This window comes from Pseudopodoces humilis, chromosome 21 (genome assembly GCF_049639895.1).
Source record: "Pseudopodoces humilis isolate 2021_Gansu_Grassland_sample_001 chromosome 21, ASM4963989v1, whole genome shotgun sequence".
Taxonomy (NCBI): Eukaryota; Metazoa; Chordata; class Aves; order Passeriformes; family Paridae; genus Pseudopodoces; species Pseudopodoces humilis.
Window position 1 is genome coordinate 8638972 of NC_142220.1, and position 22090 is coordinate 8661061.

Here is a 22090-nt window from a genome sequence, read left to right on the forward strand (position 1 = left end):
CAGACTTGTTGAAATACTAAATCCTGATTGCAGTGATGTTGTTTCCACACTTATTTTTATCTCACTCTATCACATCCTGAGTGTCCTATCAGTGACCCCAGTCCCTTGTTGGTAGCACCTTCTACATTTACCTGAGCAAAGGTCAAATTAATTAAGAGCACCAGGACTGACATAGTAAAATTTGGATTTATTGATATGTTTCTGCCGAGTTGCCTTTTTTAAAAAATGTGATTATTTTTTTATCTCTGTGAGGCTGAAGCTTTGGGTTTTTATCTTGTTTGGTGTGGAATATACTTCTTTATTATAGGTTCTTTTTAAAATTCAGTATTAAGTAAGTGTTGTTTAGCTGTGGTTGAATTTCTTGGATTTAATTACTGTAGAATAATTTGGTCATTCTCTAAATGTTACAAACTTCCTTGTATGTGCTTTTAGATGAATTTTTTGGCTCAGCTTTAGCACTAAACCAAAAACAAAATGTGAGTTGCAGAAACTCTGCATCCAAATGGGGTAGACTTGCCCTGATCTGGATACACTTCTCATCTCATTTCTGTTTTCCCCCTCAGAATTCCCTTCCCTGGATGTATCAGTGTGTGCCAGGTGTTGCTCCAGTCAGTTTTCACCTCCACATTAATCAGAGAATTCTTGCCCTTCTGCTCTGGTTCCAGGACTGGCCGTGCTGGCTGCCCTCAGGACTCCAGTGCTGCTCCCAGGGGATGGCCACTGGTTTTCCATCACCAATAACTTTTCCAGGTCTTTGCAGAGGTTCCTTACCAGTCTGTGAGCTCATTAGTTATTCCAGGAGAGCAGCATGATCCCAGGTAAATGTGGATACTGGTGGACACGGAGCTGGTGAAGCTTCCCACGTACAGGAACCACCTCAGAACTGCAGTGTTCACCTGTACCATCTTAGCTGTGTATGGATATGTGGCTTTGAGCTAAGAAAGTCCTTTTTTCTTTCTGGGATCACTTGAACCGAAGTTATTGAAGGATTTGGCTCTCAGCATCAGCAGGTTTGGGCTGGGTTGTTCCACACCATTCCCAGAAGGGGGCAAATGGATGTGAATATGAATTGCTGTAACTCACACCGTGCCCTGAAACATGACGTGATTCTCGTACAATATTCTCATAATTATTTTTTTCTATCCCATATGAATAGTTATTAGTCTTAATGCTTTTGGAATAACACCTTTGAAATGTGCCTTTGTTTTTCATAACAATCCAGTCCCTGACTCCGGAGATACGTCTGGGCAGATTACTGTGCTGGTGTTGGGGAGCCACTTGTTCAGGGTTACTGGAGCAAATTACTCGTATGGGAAAAGAATAAAAGCTCAGCAGTTAATAGCAGCTGCAGATCCCATTTTTAGATATTCACTGTGGCCTGTGCTGTTTGGTCTGGAGCTAGGATGATCTTTCTTTGGGTTCCCATCCTCGCCCTTAGGCAGTGCAACATCTTGGGGGAAGTGGGAAACAGCAGGAATTGAGACTGTAAGCAAAGGGATGAACTGTTTATAAGGGAGGGTTTTTAATGGTGGCTCTTTTCCCTGTCAGTCATTCTCACAGGGATGCAAAATGCACCTTCAGCTTCTCCTTGACTCTCTGGTTACAATTCTCTTTCCAAGTGTGTTCTAAAAGTGATTGTCATGGTAAACATGTTTTCCTTTTCTGCTTTAGTTTCAAAACTTACACCAGAGATTCTGAGCCAGTTTTCTTGCCTCTTTGATAGTATTTCTAACAGAATCCAGCAGCAGGACCAGGATTGTGCCATGTGCAGTTCCAAGGTATATAAACTCACTTTTCTTTGAGCCATACCTGGTGTGGGGCTGCTGCCATGCTGCTGTCACCGCAGAGCAGGGAAGCATAGAACAAATTCTTTCAGACTGAAAATACTTACAGCTTTCAGTTATTTTCAGAAACATGCCAAATTTTATAAATATTTATATGATTAATATATGTTGCTTATTGTTTCAATATTTTTTTTAAATGGGGAATATAAACCAGCAAGTACAAGTGATGTTTTATTTTATTTCACTGAAAAACACTGATGCTGCGATTCATGAGTTGCAGCTTGGTTGTTTTGGTTTTGCATTCAAGGTTACATGTCAGTATTTAGCTGTAAAATTTCTGTTGTTATTAGAAGGGATCATGCAGCTTAATTTGCACATTGGAGAAACTTTTTTAGCAAAGTAGCCCAGAGTTAAGTAAAATCTCATCATCTGATGATGGATTTGTGTGTGATTCTACATTTGGACTTGAAGCACACCAAAATGAAATATTCCTTACTCTATGTGTATGCTAGAACCAAAAGCTTCCATTTCAGTGTGGTTTCAGTATGATTTCACAGCTTTTGTTTTGTGCTGTATTTGTGGTTTTGTAGGCTTCAGACTATTATTTATAGGGTTTTTTTTTATTTAATTGGGTGGGGATAAATACTAAACAAACAAGAGAATCCTAGTTTACTTGAATTTCTGGTTTGCTTGTGAAAGGACGTTATTAAAATTTCTCTTGATGACAGCACGGTATAAACTTTCTAGCTAATAAGGTGTGTCATGTAGAGGAACATGAACCTTCCTGGGCGTTCTTAACGTCTTGGTGGTGAGCTGAAGAATGTTCTGGTGTCACTCTCAAGGACTTGCTGAGCTCTTGAGTAGTCCCAGCTGCATGTGCTGAAAGCCAGGGACAATCTCTCAAATATAATCTGTATTAGTGTTTCATCAGGAAATAATGCTCACTTTGCATTATGTGATCCTGTTTCTGCTATAAAATCACCCATGTGTAAAGTTCAGGTTGGAAATATTTGCATCACTGGAGAGTAAGAAAAGGAAGCCAGGGAAGGCAGATTGGAAGAGCCCTGTGGTTACACTTGCAGTGAATTTGTGCTTATTTTGGGAGGATTCCAGCCAGGAAGATGTTACTTGTAAGCTTCCTGCTTTCTTAAATATCTTTACCCACCCATTGATGGGGAATAGACTGGGATAGTCCAACAATCCCTTGCTCCTTTTTAAACTGTGACAACAGTGAAAGCAACATTTGAACAGAAGGAAATAATGCTGATGGGATCCAGGGATAATGGAAGATTCAGGAGTCTGGTACTGGTGGGTGGGCACAACTGATGCGAATCTGGAATTTGATTTTTTTTAATGTCAGAATAAATGAAAAGTAGTAATAAAGAAAAATGTGCAGAACCAGCCTTAACTGCTTCTGTTCATAAGTTACTTTCAGAATAAAAGGAGCATGAAAAAACTGTAAGGAAATAGGGAGTGTTGAAGGTCTGTTAGTGAGGGACCTGGGACACATTTGAGAGGGGACTTGGCAGGTTACAATATCATGGGATTCCATGACAAAATCATGATACTTTTTACATTTTCTGAGAGGTCACACACAATTCTACCAATATCCAAAAAGATCCTGGCTTAGGGACATATTTGTGAATTATTTCTGCTGAATGGTAAGGTCTTAGTTTAAATAGGAAACACTGCTTCTGTCAGTTGATGCTTGATCTCTGTTTTAAAGATATCCCAATATCATATGTATTTTTGGTGAAAAGTTTGTATGAAATGAAGTCTCTGGTGCTGTCAGAGGGTTTCAAATATGCTCAGCCAGTCTCAACAGCAGATGCTGCAGCTTTGAAGGAGTATCTGTGTACGTGTGACTGCTGTATCTGTGATTTTAAATTTCCCTCAGCTTCTGGTACAAATACCTTGTTGATTTTCTACTGTTAATTTTTTTTATTAACTTGGTTAGAATGGATATGTGCTCTGGGGCAGTACCTAGTTGTCTGTTCCTGGTACAGGGAAGGCTTGATCATGTGCTGTTATGGAGAAAAGATTGGATTCCTGCCTATTTTGTCTTTTTATCTGAGAGTAGAGGAAAAGGTACTTACTGATAATTACTTATAACTTACTTATAAAAAAACCCCAAAGTCTCCTTTGTGTAGAAAAATGCTACACAGTGGACAAAAGGGGCATTTTTGCTAGTCCAATCTCCTGGTGCCATTCATGAAAAACAAAACAAAAGTGAGCCCAGTACTGCTTTCCAGTGCATTTTAGAAGGAGGTTTAACTGAGACCAGGATTTGAATAGTCTTATGGAAATGTATTATGCAGCTTCTTAAACTTGTTTACATTATGTATTTTTAAGGATTACCTTCTGTGTTTTCATATTCCAGAGTAAGTTGTTGATGAGGGATTTGCAGCAGCCAGAGGTTGGAGGAGAGGGATGATGCATCAAGAAGTCAGGCTTCTGCACTGTGCTGGTCTGTTCTATAGTGGTGGTTAATTGTGAGGCTTTTGGCAAAATTCCAGGTGCTTTTCATCAGAGATACAGGAAGAACTGAAAAAAAAGAAAAAAAAAAAAAAGAAAAAGATCTACCTGTCTTAGGTGGACTCTTTAGAAAATTGAGAACACCCAAACCTGAAAGGCTGGTTATGGAGGAATTCCTTCTCTCTAACACGCAGGTGAACTTTAAAAGTGATGCACAGTCTTGAAAAGAGCCTTTTAAAAAGTTATAATGCCTATGTCACCGTAATAGTTTTCAAATTAGCAAGGAAGCATTATAAATAGTACAGATTTATTTTTTTTTCACTAGCCAGCAGGTATGAGCAGGAAGAAATGCTGTGTCTGGAGCCGCAGCGGGGAAGGTCCCTCCCCCAACACCACTGGGAGACAGGGTAAACACTGAGCAGGGAATAAATGACAATGAATTGCTTCTGGCTTTTTCACCATGGGGTTTATCTTGGTGTTGCACAACTTTAGCCTTAAGGCTGGGCTTTCTTGGGTGATATTTCTTTTCTGACACGCAGTGTTATGAGTTTACAGAATTTTTATACTCTTTTAGAATAAGTCATTCATTTGCTCAGTAGGATTTCTCCACAAGCCTGTTCCTTCATGTCTTTAACTGCAGTGTGCTGGTGGCTCAGTCAGAGGCAGAGCTCTGTCAGCTGTACACCTGTGTGAAGCTCTCTGGTCTGGCCTCAGGTAGGAGAGTCCCCAAACCACGGAATGCTCAGTGTTTCAGAATCATCCTGGGTCAGCTGCTGCTCTGAGTGCAAGCCAGGGGCCTTTGAGCTTTTAGGGCTGCGTTACGTAAGGATGCATGGGATGGACTGGCTGGAACCCAGATCTGTCTGCTTCCTGCTTGGCCCCTGGCCACGCTCCAGAGCCCACACTCCTGTCAGCACCGGGGCTGCAGCAAGGCTACAGAGGGACCTGGCATCCAGAGCCAATGTCCAACTCCTAAACACTGAATTTAAGAGCCAGGACTGGTATCAAACAGTCTTTAGGGCAACATCCATCTTAACCACCACCCCCTTCTCTCAGTCTGACAGCCAGCCTTTGCATTCCACGCTTTCCACCCCCAGCAGCCAGGCAGACAACAACCTCCTCTGCTGCCCTGCCGTGATTCATTGCCGGAGCAGGTCTGTCCTGTGGGCTGGCTGAGATAGCTCCATGGAAAAACCACCACGTGACCATGTAATTAAAGACTCTCTTAATTCATTACGTAGTGAGAGAGCGAAGGCAGATTGCAGGCAGACAGAGCAGCCCTTGGCAGTCCTGGGGCTGCTGGGTCATGTGGAGGAGCCTCTGCCCAGCCCTCTGTGGGCTGGGGGCAACCAGGAGGTTACAGAAGCTCCAGAGACTTCAGCTGATCACTCCTCACATCCCTCCTGGGCCTGCAGGAGCCGTGCTGCTCTTCCTCCTTCCCTGGCAAACTCCTAATGAGGTCAGCCCCGGGGGCAGGAATGGCAGAGGAGAGGTCACCTGTGGGCGGTTTTTAGGCACTTGCCCTTGGGGATGTGATGTTGGAGCATCTCACAGGAACACAGAGAACTTTCCACAGCCAAAACAACACGTGCATCTTCTGATCCCCACTGGAGGCTTTGTCCTCTCGATGAAAGAGCAGATTCTGGAGTCAACAATATATAGAAAATGAGAACAATTCAGAGATGTTTGGAAGAATTTTAAACAAGTCCTTAGTTCTGGTAATGGGCCTAACCTGAACTTTCTGGTGTTTGCATCTGTGTTGGTCCAATAAATATTAGTACAAGAGCCCTAATCAAGTTCCAGTTAGGAGCTGCCTCTTTACAGAGGCCATGGAAGAGTGAGTGGCCTCAAACTTGATTTTCTGTACACGAAGGAGGCAGAGTTGTGTTTTTAGGAAACAACACACAGCAGATGTCTGCATGACTTCTTTTAAGCCTGAGGCTCACAATGAGGCTGAACCTTCACTTCTGCACTGAGTTGGTTTTCACTGAAGAAAAATTGAAGAATAAAATTGTTATTCTTTGTGTTGAAAATAAGTTTAAGCTTCATCATTCATTAATTGTAGGTTTGTAGCTTCTCCTGCCACGATATTGTGCACGATGTATCGTTCAGGAATAGCAGACATCCACTTTGTAGTACTTTTTCTTATATGATTTAAAAATAGAAGGATTTGCAATATATTTTTTATGTATTGAAACAGCTTCTCTGCCTAAACAGTCCCTATAAAAAGATAATGCTTGTCTAAGATAACATTGACTTAATCTGTTTTAAGTTGCACATTTTAGTTTGAAACTAAATTCAGACAATTCTTACTTAACTCCAGATCCAATGGAAATCTGTATTAAATTAAACAAGGTTGACTTGACCTCTTGCAGTTTTCTTATGGAGACAAGGCCTAGGGCTGAGGAACAGGTTTTAGTTGTTTGTTTGACTGCTGTATTTGTATATTTTATATGATAAACATTGCACTAAATTAAAAAAAAAAAATACTACGTGGAGTTAAAGTGAAAAAGGGCTTTGGATGGCACAGGTTATAGTTGAGGTTGGTGTAAAGTATGTTTCTAAAGGACTAATGTAAAGGATCTTTCATTTAAATATATAGAATAGAACCTTTCAGTATCCAGTGTCTCCCACAAGCTCCTTCACCAGACTTTTATTGTCTCTCACCTGCGTTGAGCATCCACCTGTGTAAAGTCTGTTTAAAAAGCAGAACATCGCTGCAACCTGTCTCCAGCATGAGGAAAAAAAAAACCAACCCAACCCTGTTGTTTGTAATGCCAGAAGTTGTTTCTTTATTTTCCAAGGCTTGAGCACAAGGCTGTGCTGCAACTGCAGTGACGCTCTTGGGCATGGCAGGGTGGGGTGAAGCAGGTGCTTATTGATACCTTCAGGCTACAGCTAAAGGTGACTCTGTTTTCTTGAGCATTCACAGACCTGCACAGGTGGATTTTGTTTTAATAATCAGCTTGAGAGTGGGCACTATTTATCCTCTGGTTTTGGTGGAACACTTTTTTTTAAAAAAACGGTAGATATCTTTGAAAAAATGGAAATTGTAAAATGAAAGTTAAACTTTTAAAATTAAACCTGTAAAGTTAAGGAGCAGTTCAGATCTTCTCCTTGCTGCATCTTCCACCCTCCTACTTTTCAATAAAAAAGGCATGTTCAGATTTTCAAAAATCAAAGAATTTTGTCTCCTCCCTACCAAACTAAAATAAGTTTCTTCTGGAAGACTTTTTTTCTGAAGTTCTTGGATTTTTAAATCTGTGATTTTTTGGGTAAAGTGATTTTAGGTTAAGATTTGACATGGTGTTTGAGGAACTCCGCAGCAAGAAATGAAGTAAAGCCTGGAATTTTGGGTAGTGTTTCTTTTGGGTTTTTATAACTCTTGAAAACCCAACAAGGAATGTAATGCTGGACCTGCTTTTTTGAACACGCACACACTTGTGTCAAGAGCAGTTTTTATTCAGCATTTCCTATATGGCTCACCAGTAAATATTCAACCAGCAATAGCACAAAACTTTACCAGATACCCCCTAGATGAGTATTTCCTTTGTTGTGTTTCTAATTACCAGTGCTGCACACTTCACCTTGTTTCCCCTGTTAGTCCCAGCTCCCCAGAGCCCGCTGTTGTTTCCTTCCTTTCCTGTCCCCAGACTTTGCAGTCACACAGAGCAGTGCTGTGAGATGTAGGAAAAGGGCACCAGGGAGGTGTGAGAGCTCCAGCTGCCAACAGACCCTGCAGCATCACCACTGGCCCTGACAAACAGCTGGGTGCTGTGCCCAGCATTTGGGATATTAAAGTGCAAAAATACATTTTTTCTTTCACAGAGACAATGGAAATGTGAGGAGCTGCTGGAGGGGCCTCCTTTCCCCTTTTCCTTCCCTGCACAGAGGTGGGAATGTGCTCGCAGCTGTCGGAAGGAGCTGGAGCGGTCACTTGCGCTGAGGGAAATGTGCTGCAGCTTTACAAAATTGCCTTTGGCACCTGCTCGAGTGTTCCTGTAGAACCAGCAAATTCCATTTTTCTCATCAGTTGATGCAGCAATTTTCAAAACAAGCTAGGCAGCATTTTTAAATACTTTCATTGCAGTTTCTTTAGGAACTGGGAAATATCCAACAACCCATCCATCTCTGCTGTGTCGTTGTTCCAGAATGGGAATTGCACTTTCTCCCTTGTAGTGTTCATGCTCCTATTAGCCAAATCTCACCCATCCCTATATCTACTGCTTGATTTTCTTTAGCAGCTAGAAATTAATTTAAACAGCCTTTTAACACTTGACTTCTCCAGTCATGGTATCTATCTTTTTGTTAAAAGCAGCAGTACACAGTGATGAACAGCACATGGAAGTTTTAATTGTTTTGTGATTGTATCCACTCAAGGATATCCAGGCACAGACTGCTAATGAAATACAGCTCAGTGGTCCCATTTCTTGTTAATGGGATCACCTTGTGACAAGTATTTTCTAAGAAAAAAAGATGCATTTAATAAATTTGATACAAAGAAGAAAAATGAGAGAGAAATTGTTTCTTTTTTTTTCAGCGGCTGTTGTTTCTGCAGACATTAGTCATTTAATAAAGTTGTGTCATCTAGAGAGAGAGATGTATTCAGATTTGCTATCTGGATGTGCAGATACCAAATGAAGGCCCTCTGGGGAGCCCTGCATTCATATTTCTTGAACTGTGACAATGTGTTTCTAGACCGGTGTAAAAGAATTATCCTTACAGGTTTTGCAAGCTCTGTAGAAAAATGTTACTGACTCCTGCACGTAGTGACTGGACAAGGGGGAATGGATTTAAACTGGCAGAGAGTGGGTTTAGGTCAGATATCAGAAAGAAATTCTTCCCAGTGAGTGTGGGCAGGCTCTGGCACAGGGTGCCCAGAGCAGCTCTGGCTGCCCCTGGATCCCTGGGGAGTGCCCAAGGCCAGGCTGGATGGGGCTTGGAACAGCCTGGGACACAGTGGAAGATGTCCCTGCCATGGCAGGGGGTGGAACAAGATGGTCTTGAAGGTCCTAATGTTGTTTCTTGTGGATTGTTTTTGCTGTAACAGTGGTTCCTGTGATGCTGAAGGCGCTGACGTACGATGAGAAGAGGGGGGCGTGCAGCGTGGGCTCCAACGTCAGGGACGCGGCGTGTTACGTGTGCTGGGCCTTCGCTCGTGCCTATGAACCTGCTGAGCTCATCCCCTTCATCAACCACATCTCAAGGTGAGCTGTGGCACTGGGAAACTCATACAGGTCACTTAAATCTGTTAAAACTTAGGGTGTCTGCTAACACGTATGCTGAGAAATAAAGAATTGCGTATGGGTGGGATGGCGGTGACATAAACATATCTCAGTATTTCCTTATCAGGTGTGATGACTTCATTTCCCTCTGTTTACCTGTTTTTCAAAGGAAAATCCAGAGAAACTCACTGTAAGGATAAGAGAAATTGGTGGAGGTTTTGGCAGGGTGTCATCTTTTGATCCACCTTCTCTGTGGGGAGCTCAGTGACATCAGCTCAGGGAGTTTGAGAAGACAAGATTTGGAACCTTAGTTCAGTAGAGGTAGAAATAACAAACCCTTCTAAAATGGAGGAGTTGCTTTATGGAATCATAAAGAGCTGGAAATATTAGGAGAAAACGTTAGGAAGAGGTTGTTTCTTATTTTTTCAGGTGTGTCTTGTTCCTAACAAGCCAAGATTCCCGGGACTTTGTCAGATGGGTTTTGTGCAAAGAATAAAGCATATTTTTATTGACCAGCTTACAGCTTGCAAATTGAGCAGGTTAAAAAAATAAAGTGCATCACAGCTCTACTTCTACACAAATTAAAATTTTCCTTTTGAAGTGTTCCAATTCAAAGATTATTTTGAATAAAAAAATAAAACCACTTCCAGTTTCTGAAAGGGGTAAGAGCCTTATGTAGCAATACTGAATTCTTAGTAACACAGCACTTTTGATTAGTGGGGGTTTTATTATTACTAAGAAGATTTTTGAGTTAAAGTTAACAAATATATGAGAGAATTTTTCCTCTTTTGATACCTTGTGGTTTTATAGAGCAGAGAAAAGTCCAGGATCTCACTTAGCAATGAATGAAGTACCTGGTGTAGTTATTTTTCTATCCTTGGTTTTGGTTTCAAAAGACTTTCAAAAGTAAAATCTTCAAGAGATTTCCAAATCTGTGCTACTGCAATGGTGGACTAGAAGTTGTTGCAACTTTTCACTTAATACTGTTGATATTTTTGCAGATACAAACTGGTTTCACCTTTTTTTCTTTTGTCTCTTGTTCTCCCTCCTTGGCTGTGGGATTCTCTCTTTATTGTTTGGTCTTTTTGTTGGTCACACACTGGCTGACATTTTGAGGTTTCTTAACAGGTGACTTGCACTGCAAACACACAGGTGGCTTCTAACAGTTTCTTGGCACACTTTTAGTACAGCCATTGACAGCAGCAGCTCAGGCAGCTTTGTCTCCATCAGAAGTGTTTTGATCAGTGGTCATTCAGTATTTTCTTTTTCAAAACAATAGAAAGAAGTTTGGACTATACGGTGACCTGTGGTTCTGGAGATCTGCTTTAATTTTTAGGGACTTCTTTGCTTCTAGATTATTGACAGAACTATTTCAGTCTCATCCAAAAAGCCTTCTTTGCCAACACAGAGCTACCTACAGAGCTCAGCAGGTTCCCAAAGAATACATGATTGTTTCTTTCTTCTTTGAAAACAGTTTTAAAAGTTCTGTGAGACAATCTGTAGATTAATCCATTTTTATTTTTGCCCCTGTGTCCTGGCTGGTCTCTACTGTTTTTCACCTTTGTAGCTTCACTTTTTAGTGCTGGTCCTTCAATGCAAGGTCACTCATAAAGTGTCTGTCCTGTGGTACTTGCTCCTGATGTTTTTTGGAGACCTTGATAAAACCTTCCTGTCTAAGAACCTGCTTTCAACTTCTTATGCCCAAGCACCATTTTACTTCCATTTTTTCCACCGAGAGCAGACAAGAAATGCTGGGACATTTTTGCCTTGTTTCTCTCATAAAGTGTTTCATGGTGCTTTGATGATGGTTCATCTACACTGGCATAGATTGTAAAGGAGGGGATCCTGGTAACTCTAAGCTGCGCTAGGATGTGATTCCATCCACTGTTTTGGGATAACTTCTGGAAAGAGAATGTGGAGCTCCAGGATAGCCCTGCTTCACTTTGGCATGCTAGCAACAGTGACATTTGCCACAGTAAGCTATTAATAAAATATTTTATTTTGAAGGGTCATATTTAACTCACTTCTATCTGAGTTCATGGTAAATTATATGTAGTATGAAATTCTTAACTGAGGGTACCTGAAGATGTACTTGCACAGTGAAATAATCCCATGAGTACAATTTTGTATTCTTGTTTTTAATCTGACCAGCAGTAATGGTAGCAGTGAGGGCATGCTGTCACCCGTGACCAGAGTGATAACAAATGGCTCTGGCAGGGTGGTAGCAGCTCTGCAGAGTTACATTTACCTTCTCACTGCCAGCAGATCTTTAGTCTTGGTATGGCCAGACTCATCCTGAAGTCTGCTTCAGATCTGGTAATTTTTCTAGATTGGTCAGCAGCTTGATGAAAATAAAACCTCTGCTACTATCCTCTGAGTTGAAAAACTTTAAAGGTTTCTTTTAAGGTTAGACAAGGTTGTTGCTTGTGGAAACTTAAGAAAACCCAATTGTGAATGTTCAAGCCTTCCCTTTATCAGAATTCTAATCTGTTTATCAGAACTTTTCTTCTGATCATGATGCTTTGAGCAATATATTTCATATTTCATTTACCCCTTTCCCCCTGCCATACTGCAGTGTTGGTCTCCATAGGCTTGGTGCAGGTTTACCCTTGTGATTTTTCAGGGTTTGTGGTATTTAGTTTTATGGTCACAAAGCTGTTGGTGGGACCTCTGGAACAGATGTTTACACCAGGAGGTTGTGTTTCTGAAGAAGCTTGTGTCCTTTCAGCCTCTTCTGCAAACAAATTATTTTCTTTTCAGGAAAGTGTCAAATGACAATATTTGAGATCCCCTCTGCCTGAGGTAGTAAAACCAATGAGTGCTCTGGCTGTGCTATGACAACTTCAGTTGTTGGGAATAAATTGGTGGGATGAAGAGAAACACGAAGTGAAAGCTGAAAATTGCTAATGAACAGCTATAAGGTGTTGTGGTTTGTAATATCTTCATTTTCCAACAAAGCTGCAAAGTATTTTAGCAATTATTAATGTTACACAAGGCTTTACTTAAAAATCTTCATCGTTATAGTGGCCATTCCTTTTCTAAATCAACTCTTAAAGGTAGAATTGCCACTCCAAAGAGAAATGGTGAAAAAAAAAAATCAAATAAAGTATGACACACAGTTTCACCTATTGTGTCAGCAAGCCGATAATTACACACGGCTTTTTTTTTAAATCTAGCCTTAGGTGTGTCACTGTTTTACTTAAAGAAGAGTCATACTTCTAGCCACAAGCAAATTGTTGCTGCCCTTAAAAAAATGCAGCACTCAGCATCTTGAAACAAAGTGCATAATGTCCATTGTGAGCTGAATTACACAGCAAAAACATCTGCCTGGATAAGAATACACGCTGTTAGAGAAAAATAGTAAACACCTTCCAAAACTGTGATGGGTGATTGCAGTCCTGAACTGCTGGCTGTGCTTAGTGCTGGGAATTGCACAAGGTTTATCCTGCACTCAGTGTTCAGCTGCTGGAAGCACATGGGACCCACTTAGGTACCCAAATACATAAACTGGGTCCTGCCCTAGGTCCCCTTAACAGCAGTTACAGATTAAAGCACAGGGTGATTTACAGGGGATTCTTTTTTCCTTTTCTTGTATCATTATGTAATTGAAAGACATTGTGTTTTCAGCAGTCAAGGAACATAAAAATTTGACTTTGGACCAGTGAAAAATCACTTTAAACTGCATGAAGTCAGGTTTTTTTTAGTAAAATTTCTGACAGTGCTTTAAAATAGATCCTGCTCTCCATATTCACTGTCAGCTGATTCTTCCCTGTTTTTTCGATGAATGTTCTCTTCAGTGATGAAATTGGCAGAATATTGAGGTTGCAAACTTAGATTGCTGTAGATCATAGATCAGCTCTTCTCCTTCCTGACCTTGCCACTCTTTTAAGAAAAAATAAAAAGGCAGAAAAAAGATTGAGAAGACTTACTGGAAATACGTGCCCAAGAGTATTTCTGATAGCCCTTGCTTGTATTTTTCCATGCCAGTTTTTTTTTCCCAATCCATATTTCAACAAGATACACTTGCTCACATCTGCTTAATGGTTTGTTAAAGTCTAGTTAAACTGGTTTCTAAAACCTTGCCTCATCTATTCGAACTACAAGACCACAAAAATAAAATTCCTGGCAATGTAGATGAAACTTCACTTCTTTTGCAGGACCATGTTGCTCTTTTTTGAGATGCAGACACTGAAGTTACTGTTCAAGCATATCATTATAAAAGCACTTGACTGAACTTTGTTTCTCTCCCAGTCTCTACATGCAGCCTCTCTTTTTAAGCTTACCTATGAGGAAAGTGAAACAGAATTTAATGACTTGGAAATGCAGGTAATTTGATTCCTGCCCCCTTGGGTGTGGAAGTTGCTGTCTGTGAAGTGGCAGGTGCACAGTAGGGAGCTGAACTGTTTTGTTTAAAACCTAAACAGAAAATAAAAAGGAAAACATACTTGCACTCTGTAATACAATTAGAGTGATTAAATGGTTGCTGGCTACCTGAACTGTGTGGAGCTGTACAGGGTGCAGCTTCCTTTGCCTGTTGAGGCTGGTGGGGGTGGGCAGGAGCTGGGACCTGTTGGGATCTGGGACCTGTTGGGATCTGGGACCTGTTGGGATCTGGGACCTGTTGGGATCTGGGACCTATCTCCGTGCAGCAGAGCACGGGCACACGCTGTGGGTGCAGGGCACGAGGGCGGGCAGCCTTGGCTTCCCTGGGGTGCTGCCTGCCTTTGGGAGGGGGGAGCAGGCAGGTGTGGCTCAGGATGGATGATGGAGCTTGCTCCAGGGCAGGCTTGTCCTGCAGAACTGTGGAAATCTGAAGCATTGCTTTGAGCTATGTCTTGTACTGTGATGAAATATGGAGAATGGCTTTCTGCTGTTATGTACCTGCAGAGGAGAGCTGGGTGCTGAAGGCACTTGGGTAAAATGACCTCCTGCAGGGGTATCACAGACTTCCCTTCCCTTCCCTTCCCTTCCCTTCCCTTCCCTTCCCTTCCCTTCCCTTCCCTTCCCTTCCCTTCCCTTCCCTTCCCTTCCCTTCCCTTCCCTTCCCTTCCCTTCCCTTCCCTTCCCTTCCCTTCCCTTCCCTTCCCTTCCCTTCCCTTCCCTTCCCTTCCCTTCCCTTCCCTTCCCTTCCCTTCCCTTCCCTTCCCTTCCCTTCCCTTCCCTTCCCTTCCTTCCTTCCCTTCCCTTCCCTTCCCTTCCCTTCCCTTCCCTTCCCTTCCCTTCCCTTCCCTTCCCTTCCCTTCCCTTCCTTCCCTTCCCTTCCCTTCCCTTCCCTTCCCTTCCCTTCCCTTCCCTTCCCTTCCCTTCCCTTCCCTTCCCTTCCCTTCCCTTCCCTTCCCTTCCCTTCCCTTCCCTTCCCTTCCCTTCCCTTCCCTTCCCTTCCCTTCCCTTCCCTTCCCTTCCCTTCCCTTCCCTTCCCTTCCCTTCCCTTCTTTCTTACACTTTCACCATTTAAATTCAAATTTTTGGATTGGAATAACCCACTGGGAGCTCCATGTGAGCTGGGTTGGAGGGACTGCAAAAGCAGACAGTGTGGAAATGGGAATGGCCCCAGCATTTCTCCTTCTCCTAGATAAACAGGAGGAATTGAATCTGAGTCATCTGCAGTGTGGCTGGAGCAAGCCCTTGTACTTGCTTCTTCCCCTGTGTGGCTCCTGCAGTGGTGTAACACAGCTCCATGAGATAAAGTGAACAGGGGAGCTGCTCTGGTCTCAGAAATTAAAACCCCTGAGTCTAGATGTGTTTTCATCACCCTGCTGTCTGTGTAGCCCTCCCAGGTGGGCACTGGTGTGACTGGAGAGGTGCAGAAGGGGCTGTTTGCAGCAGCAGTGCTCAGCAGACCTGAGGCTGACTCTGGTCTCCCCTCCTTTTTTAAATTTGCTTGGATTGCTCAAACCCACTTTGCTTGTGGTTATTGTGCCTTTCCCTTTCCTAATGTACAGCAGGGAGGAGAGTGCTGTCCTGTTAACCTTTCTAGGGGTCAGGAAGGAAATTTTTGTTTTGTACCAAATACACAAGAGGTTTGAGAGTTTATTTTTCTCCTCCCACAGCTTCAGGGTGGCACACTGGAATTGATGGCAGCAGATTCCCAGAGAATAGCAGTAGGATCAGCTTCTTGCTGCTTGTGGCTAGTGGAGACTGGAAGTGCCTGCTACAGGTGGTAAAGGGAATTCAGGTTTATTGGTGGTACACCTGGTGCTTGTAAGTTGAGGGAAACTGGTGTTTGTGCTTATTTCTGTGTTCTGATGTCTCTCACCTGGCCTACCTCTGCTCCCTGGTTCTTTCCACCTTGTCAGGGAAGGGAATGAGATCCACACGGGCTGGGGAGTGCCCACTGACATACTTGAGTCCTTCTAACTTTCCCTGGAGCCAGTTAGGTGAGTCCTTGGGGGAGCAAGGAAGGGATAATGAGAAACGGAGAACTTTTAGTTGACTGATAAATTGCAACTTGCTTTTTAATGTCTTTTGGTGTTTATTGTGCACTTAACTGCTGCCAAGCATGCAGGCTCCATATCCCTCAAGGAGCCAGGAAAGGTGTTCCATGGGGGCTGGAGGGTGCAGAGGAGCCAGGAAAGGTGTTCCATGGGGGCTGGAGGGTGCAGAGGAGCCAGGAAAGGTGTTCCATGGGGGCTGGAGGGTGCAGAGGAGCCAGGAAAGGTGTTCCATGGGGACTGGAGGGTGCAGAGGAGCCAGGAAAGGTGTTCCATGGGGACTGGAGGGTGCAAAGCCGTCCTCTGCTCCGCCTGGCAGCGGGCAGGTGTGGTGCACTTGGGGCAAGTCAAGACACAGTCCTTTTGAGTAGCTTAAAAAAATATCCCACTTGGTTTGACATAAACAGTTTCTTTATGTTAGGAAATCCTGGTGCAGTATCACATAAACTCCCACGACAAAGCAGACAGGTGAAGACACCTTAGAGGTGTTCCACCCTCCACACTGAGCCTGGCCTTGTGGAGGATGTGCCTGTGCTTCCCAGTGGGAATTATCCTGAAAATAGTATTTGTGGAGTTTGAGAAGTTAGAATACTTCCTTAAAAGGATTAACAGTGACTGCAGTATGATTTAGGAATATAAGGGGACAATGATAGAATTCCTGGGGTTTTCATTTTGCTTCACACAGTGGTTGCAGCACCGAGTGACTCAGGTGCCATCACAGATAATGTGTTGCTTTGCTTACACTGCTTTGTCTTAATGTAACAGAAAATTAAGAAAAATTGGAAAAGTACAATGTGATTATAGGATGAGCTCTTGTTTGAAGCAGTGAAGCAGCACTCAGGATTCTGAGTTTCTTGCTGTGATCAGGGGCTTTTTGTGGTTGGGTTTGTTTTTCCTCTCTTCAGAAAAGACCAGTATTGAAATACTGCATAACTGACAAATTACTGTTCTAGCTTCTAGTCCATATAACCAGAAATATCAGGCAGAAATTTGCTTCTTTTTGGTTTCCTGGATTATTTTCCTCCAATTCCTTTAGTCTTGAAAGTTCTCTAATTAAAACATTTATGGAAGCTAGTCATGTCATTAAAATTATATACTTAAGTGTCCTTTTAAAATCATTTTTAAGTCTCTGTGTGTGCCAGAGAATTAGCAAGCATGGTATGAATGAAGAGTGTATCTGACCCAGCAGTTTTTCAGCAGTGAGACATGTGTGCTGCTTCCTGATGGAATGCTTCCTGAACATCTGCTCTTCCAGGCTCTGTTGTTTGGATGATCTCCTCTTTCCTCTTGTCTTTGTGGCAGAGAGGGGTATTGCTCCTGCAGGTAGCAATAAGAAAGCATTAACTGTCTTTAGAACACTTTATTTGGGCTTGTTTTCATTTCATTCTGGCTTTCTGTCTCCTGTTTTCCCTAATGGAGATAAACTGAAATTACAGAGGCCAAGCTGACTGTGCATTTCAGAGAACTGGAACAACACAGTATTCATCACTGTAGGGAACTGATAGCCACTACCCAGGGAAGTTTGATATTATCAGTGTAATTAATATCCTTATGCTGAAGCAAAGCTATCTTGAATTTACTTTTCAGCCAGTATTTATTTCCGGTTTTGCCTGGAGTCAATAAATCATGTAATGAAGAGTTTCAGGGTTTGAAAGGAATAATTTTCTGCTTAAATGATTCTCCTGAAGTGATGTTTATTTGTTGCTGAAGTTAATTGAATGCTGGAGGTGGATTTCTAAAGCTGCAGACTGTGTGTCCCAGGATATATTCTCTCTCCTGTGTTGTGTAGCACATCTATGAACAGCAGTTCTTTTGAGGCAGAAGAATTACCCTGTGCAGGGTCACCAGACTTCATGCATGAAGAAAGTGTTTCATGTAATCATCCTTCTGTCTCTACAGGTCACCCTAAAACACTGCTTTGCAGTTCATCTTGCAGGTTACTTTTTATCAGGATTTGCATGTTTGATTTTTGTGCCTTACAGGATGTGACTGTTCTTGTGGAGATAACTGCAGCTTTCCATTGCTTCACCTTGTGTTGTGTTTAAACCTTACACAAGACTTGCTGTACATTTGGCTATTGAGAAACTGTATTTCCAAGTTTTAATTTAAAATTGCACTGAGTCTCACATTAGACACGATTATGTCCAAGTCTTAAACCATTTTGGTTCAAACCATTTTGGTTTCTGCTCCATTTAAAACAGAAACCTTTCTGTGCAGTAAAACATGTTTGTGTATTCCATGAATTCCTTTGATACAGTGGGGTGGCTGTTGTGCCGTGGGAAGTCCACAGAGGAACAAGAAAGTACAAGGTTACTTCAACTCAGATTTTAGTTGAGGCTTGTATTTGTAAATAATACACTCCTTAGTGCTGCCTGTTCTGCTTAGAAGGCTAAATGTTAAAATTATGGCATTGCACATTTCTTTTCATGTATTTGGTACTAATGCTCAATGTTTTATTTCCTCAGTGCACTGGTTATTGCTGCAGTATTTGATCGTGATGTTAATTGCAGAAGAGCTGCTTCTGTAAGTTTCCACATTCCACCTTCCATGCCTCTGTTATTTTTTTGTTTCATTTAATAATTTCTAAACTTGACTATGTAGAACTACATTAAAGAAGTAAAATACTATGTTGGGAGCAAAAAAGTTTCTTTAAATCCTTAGCAGTATCGTGTGAATTTAGATGTTAAATTATATAATCCACAGATGCACATCTTGGTTTATGGCCACAGTTAAGTCTGCTGTATTGTTGTCATGATGATCAAGATAAAGTATCAAAGAAAGAATTATTTAGCATTTTTTAATCACAAGACAAAAGTCACAGTCAAAAGGGTCCTACATAATACACAGATATTAGCTCTTTTGCAAGTCTTCAAGCTGAGGAGTTTTGTGGGGTTACATTTTAATCGTGCTAAGTTCAAAATTTCTAGAATTATCTCTCTCCTTCAAACATAGTTTTAATTGTTATAAAAACTCTTTCCATAGGACTGAGAATTTTTTAAAGAGTGAAAATCCATTAGTCAGATACTGCTAGGCAGTGAATAGAACTGACACCAAAGTATATTCTGTGGAAACTTTTTGCAGAAAACATTTATGCTGTTGAGAGTTGAGTGTTCTTAAGAGAAATTATGGAGAATTACATATTTCTATAGTTACAGAATTTGAGAAGAAAGAATGGACATCTTATCTATGAGAATTTAAGTCTGTATGTTGTAGATATTGAACTTGCTGTCTTTAAAAATTAAAAAAGTATGAATGGTATCTTCTAAGAGAGAAACCAAATTATACAAATGTAAAAATCTTCACCTTATAACTGTATGAACTCAAACCAGGAGCACAGAGGGTCTGCCAAAGAACCAAATGTATCTGTCCCTAACAATAAATGTCACTGTGAATGTGTTAAACAAAAAAACCCCAAACAAACAAAAAAGCAAAGCAACAAAAAAAACAATAAAAAACCCCAAACCAACAAAAACAACACTCTTTGCAATATGCACATTACCAGATCTGTCTGACTTTTTTGACTGAAATTTTGAAAGCTGATGTGTTTAAACCATCAGGAGGGTTTCTCAGGGATACCTGGATAGCATCCTTACTTTTTGTAGCCACACCTCTGCTGGTTTTGAAGCTGCTGAATGAAGCTGCAGCTTAATTGCTGGGAAGTGAGTCAGTGCTTGAGCAACCCCAGCACAGCTCCTGGGTCTGAAGGTGCTCAGACCAGAGCAAGCCAAGGTGCTGCAGGTTGCCGAGTAGTGCTAGAACTCTTCCCATCGTGTACAACTAATGAATATCAGCAATGCTGCTTCCCCCAGGCTTCAACTCCTTCATTTTAGAAACTGTAGAATTTACCATTTGTGGATAATTTAAGACCCTATATTCAGATCAGTTCCTTAGAGGAATTTGTTTTCCTGAGAGGTACACAAAACATTAGGGAGCATAGGTGGAGAAAAGTGAATTATTTGTGTGATCCCTAGGAACTGTCCTTGGAATCAGGGTTTATATGGACACCAAGGAGAAATCTTTATAACACAATTGCCACTACAGGTGTGCTGCTTACCTTTGGTGGCTTGGTTTAATTGTCCTGTGTGATCATCAGTGTGTTTCTACACTTAAACTGGTAGTTTGACCCTGAGCTGTGTCCTAAACCAGCCAGACTAAAGCTGAGAGCTTAGTGCAGCCTGAGTATTTGTATTTCTAATTAAAACACCCAGCACATTTTTCCTCATTTTCCTTTTCTGCTGTAGTCCAGGCTCCTGAGCTGTCTGCAAGTCAGCTACCTCCAGTCTCATTAATTTTATCACTTGTACTTTCTAATTTGGAGCTGGTCAAAATTTGGAATAGCTGTTTGATGGACATTTATGGAATTACTAAAGCCTTTTCTCTTATTTTAGAAAGGCAAAGAAGTATTTTATGTTTAGCAGCTGTTATTACAATTTTGAAGAAAAATACCTGGGAGTGCTAAATATTTCCAATCATTACTACAGTTAAACACATATTTAAATAAACAACAGGTTTTACTAGATTTTCCATCTCATACAATATGCAATATATTATAATGCAGAGCACCAATAAAATAAAATGGTGAATAGAGACATTTTGAACCCTGAGGTTAGAGAGAATAGAACAAGACTCTGCTTTTGAAACTCCACAAGCATTCTGGGCTGGCTTGTGCTACTCTTTCATGAGTAATCAGCATAAGGAATAATCAGATGAATAAGTGATGTTGAATTGGACTCTGTTCAGCTCTGACATCTCAAAGAGAGGCTTTTCCCCCCTCTCTTGTTTCACTGATAGTATTTAAACTAAATATTTTTAGGGAATGTTGTGATATTTTTTTCAGTTTCTGTGGGAAAGAGGAGTGTTCAGGTTGCGAGATTAGTTGGTCACCTTGGTTCTGATCTCCTGGAATCTTTAAATTAGTATCTTTGTATCCAGTTTTTCCATCTCCAGAAGGGGATTGTATAAAAACTGAAAAATTACTCTCATAAAACACTTGAAGTGGTTGGCATCTCTTAGGAATTTGGCATCTTTTAGGAATTTTAGGGCTTTACAGATTTTGTATCATTTAGGCACTGTCTGAGCAGCACATTTTTAAATGACATTGTAATGCAGTGGTTAAACTGTGAAATCCCTTGGATATGATAGAGAATGTCAAATGTTCCTGTGCTGACTAAAAAAGGGTCTCAGTAACATAAAATATAGAATCATCTAAGTGGGAAAAGACCTTTAAGATCATCAAGTCCAACTGTTAACCCAGCACTGCCAAGTCTACCACTAACCCCATTAGAGTGGGATTCTGGACACACCAGAGTTACCAGAAAATCCATTCTGCATCCCAAACATACCTTTTTTTATGGAATGGGCTAAAAGATTATCACCCAATTGCTTTCTTTTCACCAAGGAGGAGCTCAGAGCTGCACAACTGGCTACAGGTTAATGAGATCTGATTGATCTCCAGAGGGTGCATAGCATAAAATACAGCCTACGCCCACAGGAATGCATTGAGGGTAGCATAAAACAGAACCTAAAGCTGGAAGTAGAAAGAGATGGATGCTGCAGTGACAGCCACCGCTGTCCTGGCTTGGGAGCAGATGAGATGAGGAGGAGAGGAGGGCAAAAGGCCCATGGCAGCAGCAGGGCTGCAGCATCCAGCCAGGAGCAGCCCCAGGGCAGCGCTGCATCCCTGGCTCCTGCTCCATCCCGGCTGGATGTGCTGCCCGGGGGCACTGCTGGCAGGGCTGGACTCCATCCCAGCCCTGAGTTGCAAACAGCAGCTTCACCTGCCTGGGCAGGTCTGCAGGGGCTGCAGGCAGGAGCCTGAACAGGCAGCAGCAGCTCAGGAGCGCTCCGGGAGGCTCCGGCTCCATCCCGGCTGGCGTCAGCCCTCGCTCCACCTGCAGAGTGTGATCCTCGGGAGCCAGCTCAACCTGTTGTTGTCACAGGTGGATTACCACAGGGCTGCTGCGCTTGTGGAGGAAATACAGAAGCTCTGGCTGCCCAAATTCTTGTGGCATTTCGGTAAACATTAGGAGCTTTCCCCCTGTCCATTAAATATCAGTTAACAAGAGTTGTCCATCGGTGGAAAGCTGTGTGTGCAGAGAGAGCAGCAGTTCCATGGAGAAGTGTCCAGATAATGATGATCTCTCCTCTCTTAAGAGTTAAAATTCACAGAAGCTTT

General features: G+C 41.9%; 1 protein-coding gene across 2 annotated transcripts in view; it reads left to right on the forward strand.

Moving 5' to 3' along the window:
* TBCD (tubulin folding cofactor D) overlaps nt 1–22090 on the forward strand; it is a 115167-nt gene that overhangs the window by 37998 nt on the left and 55079 nt on the right. For both annotated transcript variants that reach the window (XM_005526819.3, XM_014255891.2), the window contains exons 14-15: nt 9310–9466; nt 18381–18438. In XM_005526819.3, the coding sequence (XP_005526876.2) occupies nt 9310–9466; nt 18381–18438 (215 nt within the window). The remainder of the gene's footprint in view (nt 1–9309; nt 9467–18380; nt 18439–22090) is intronic.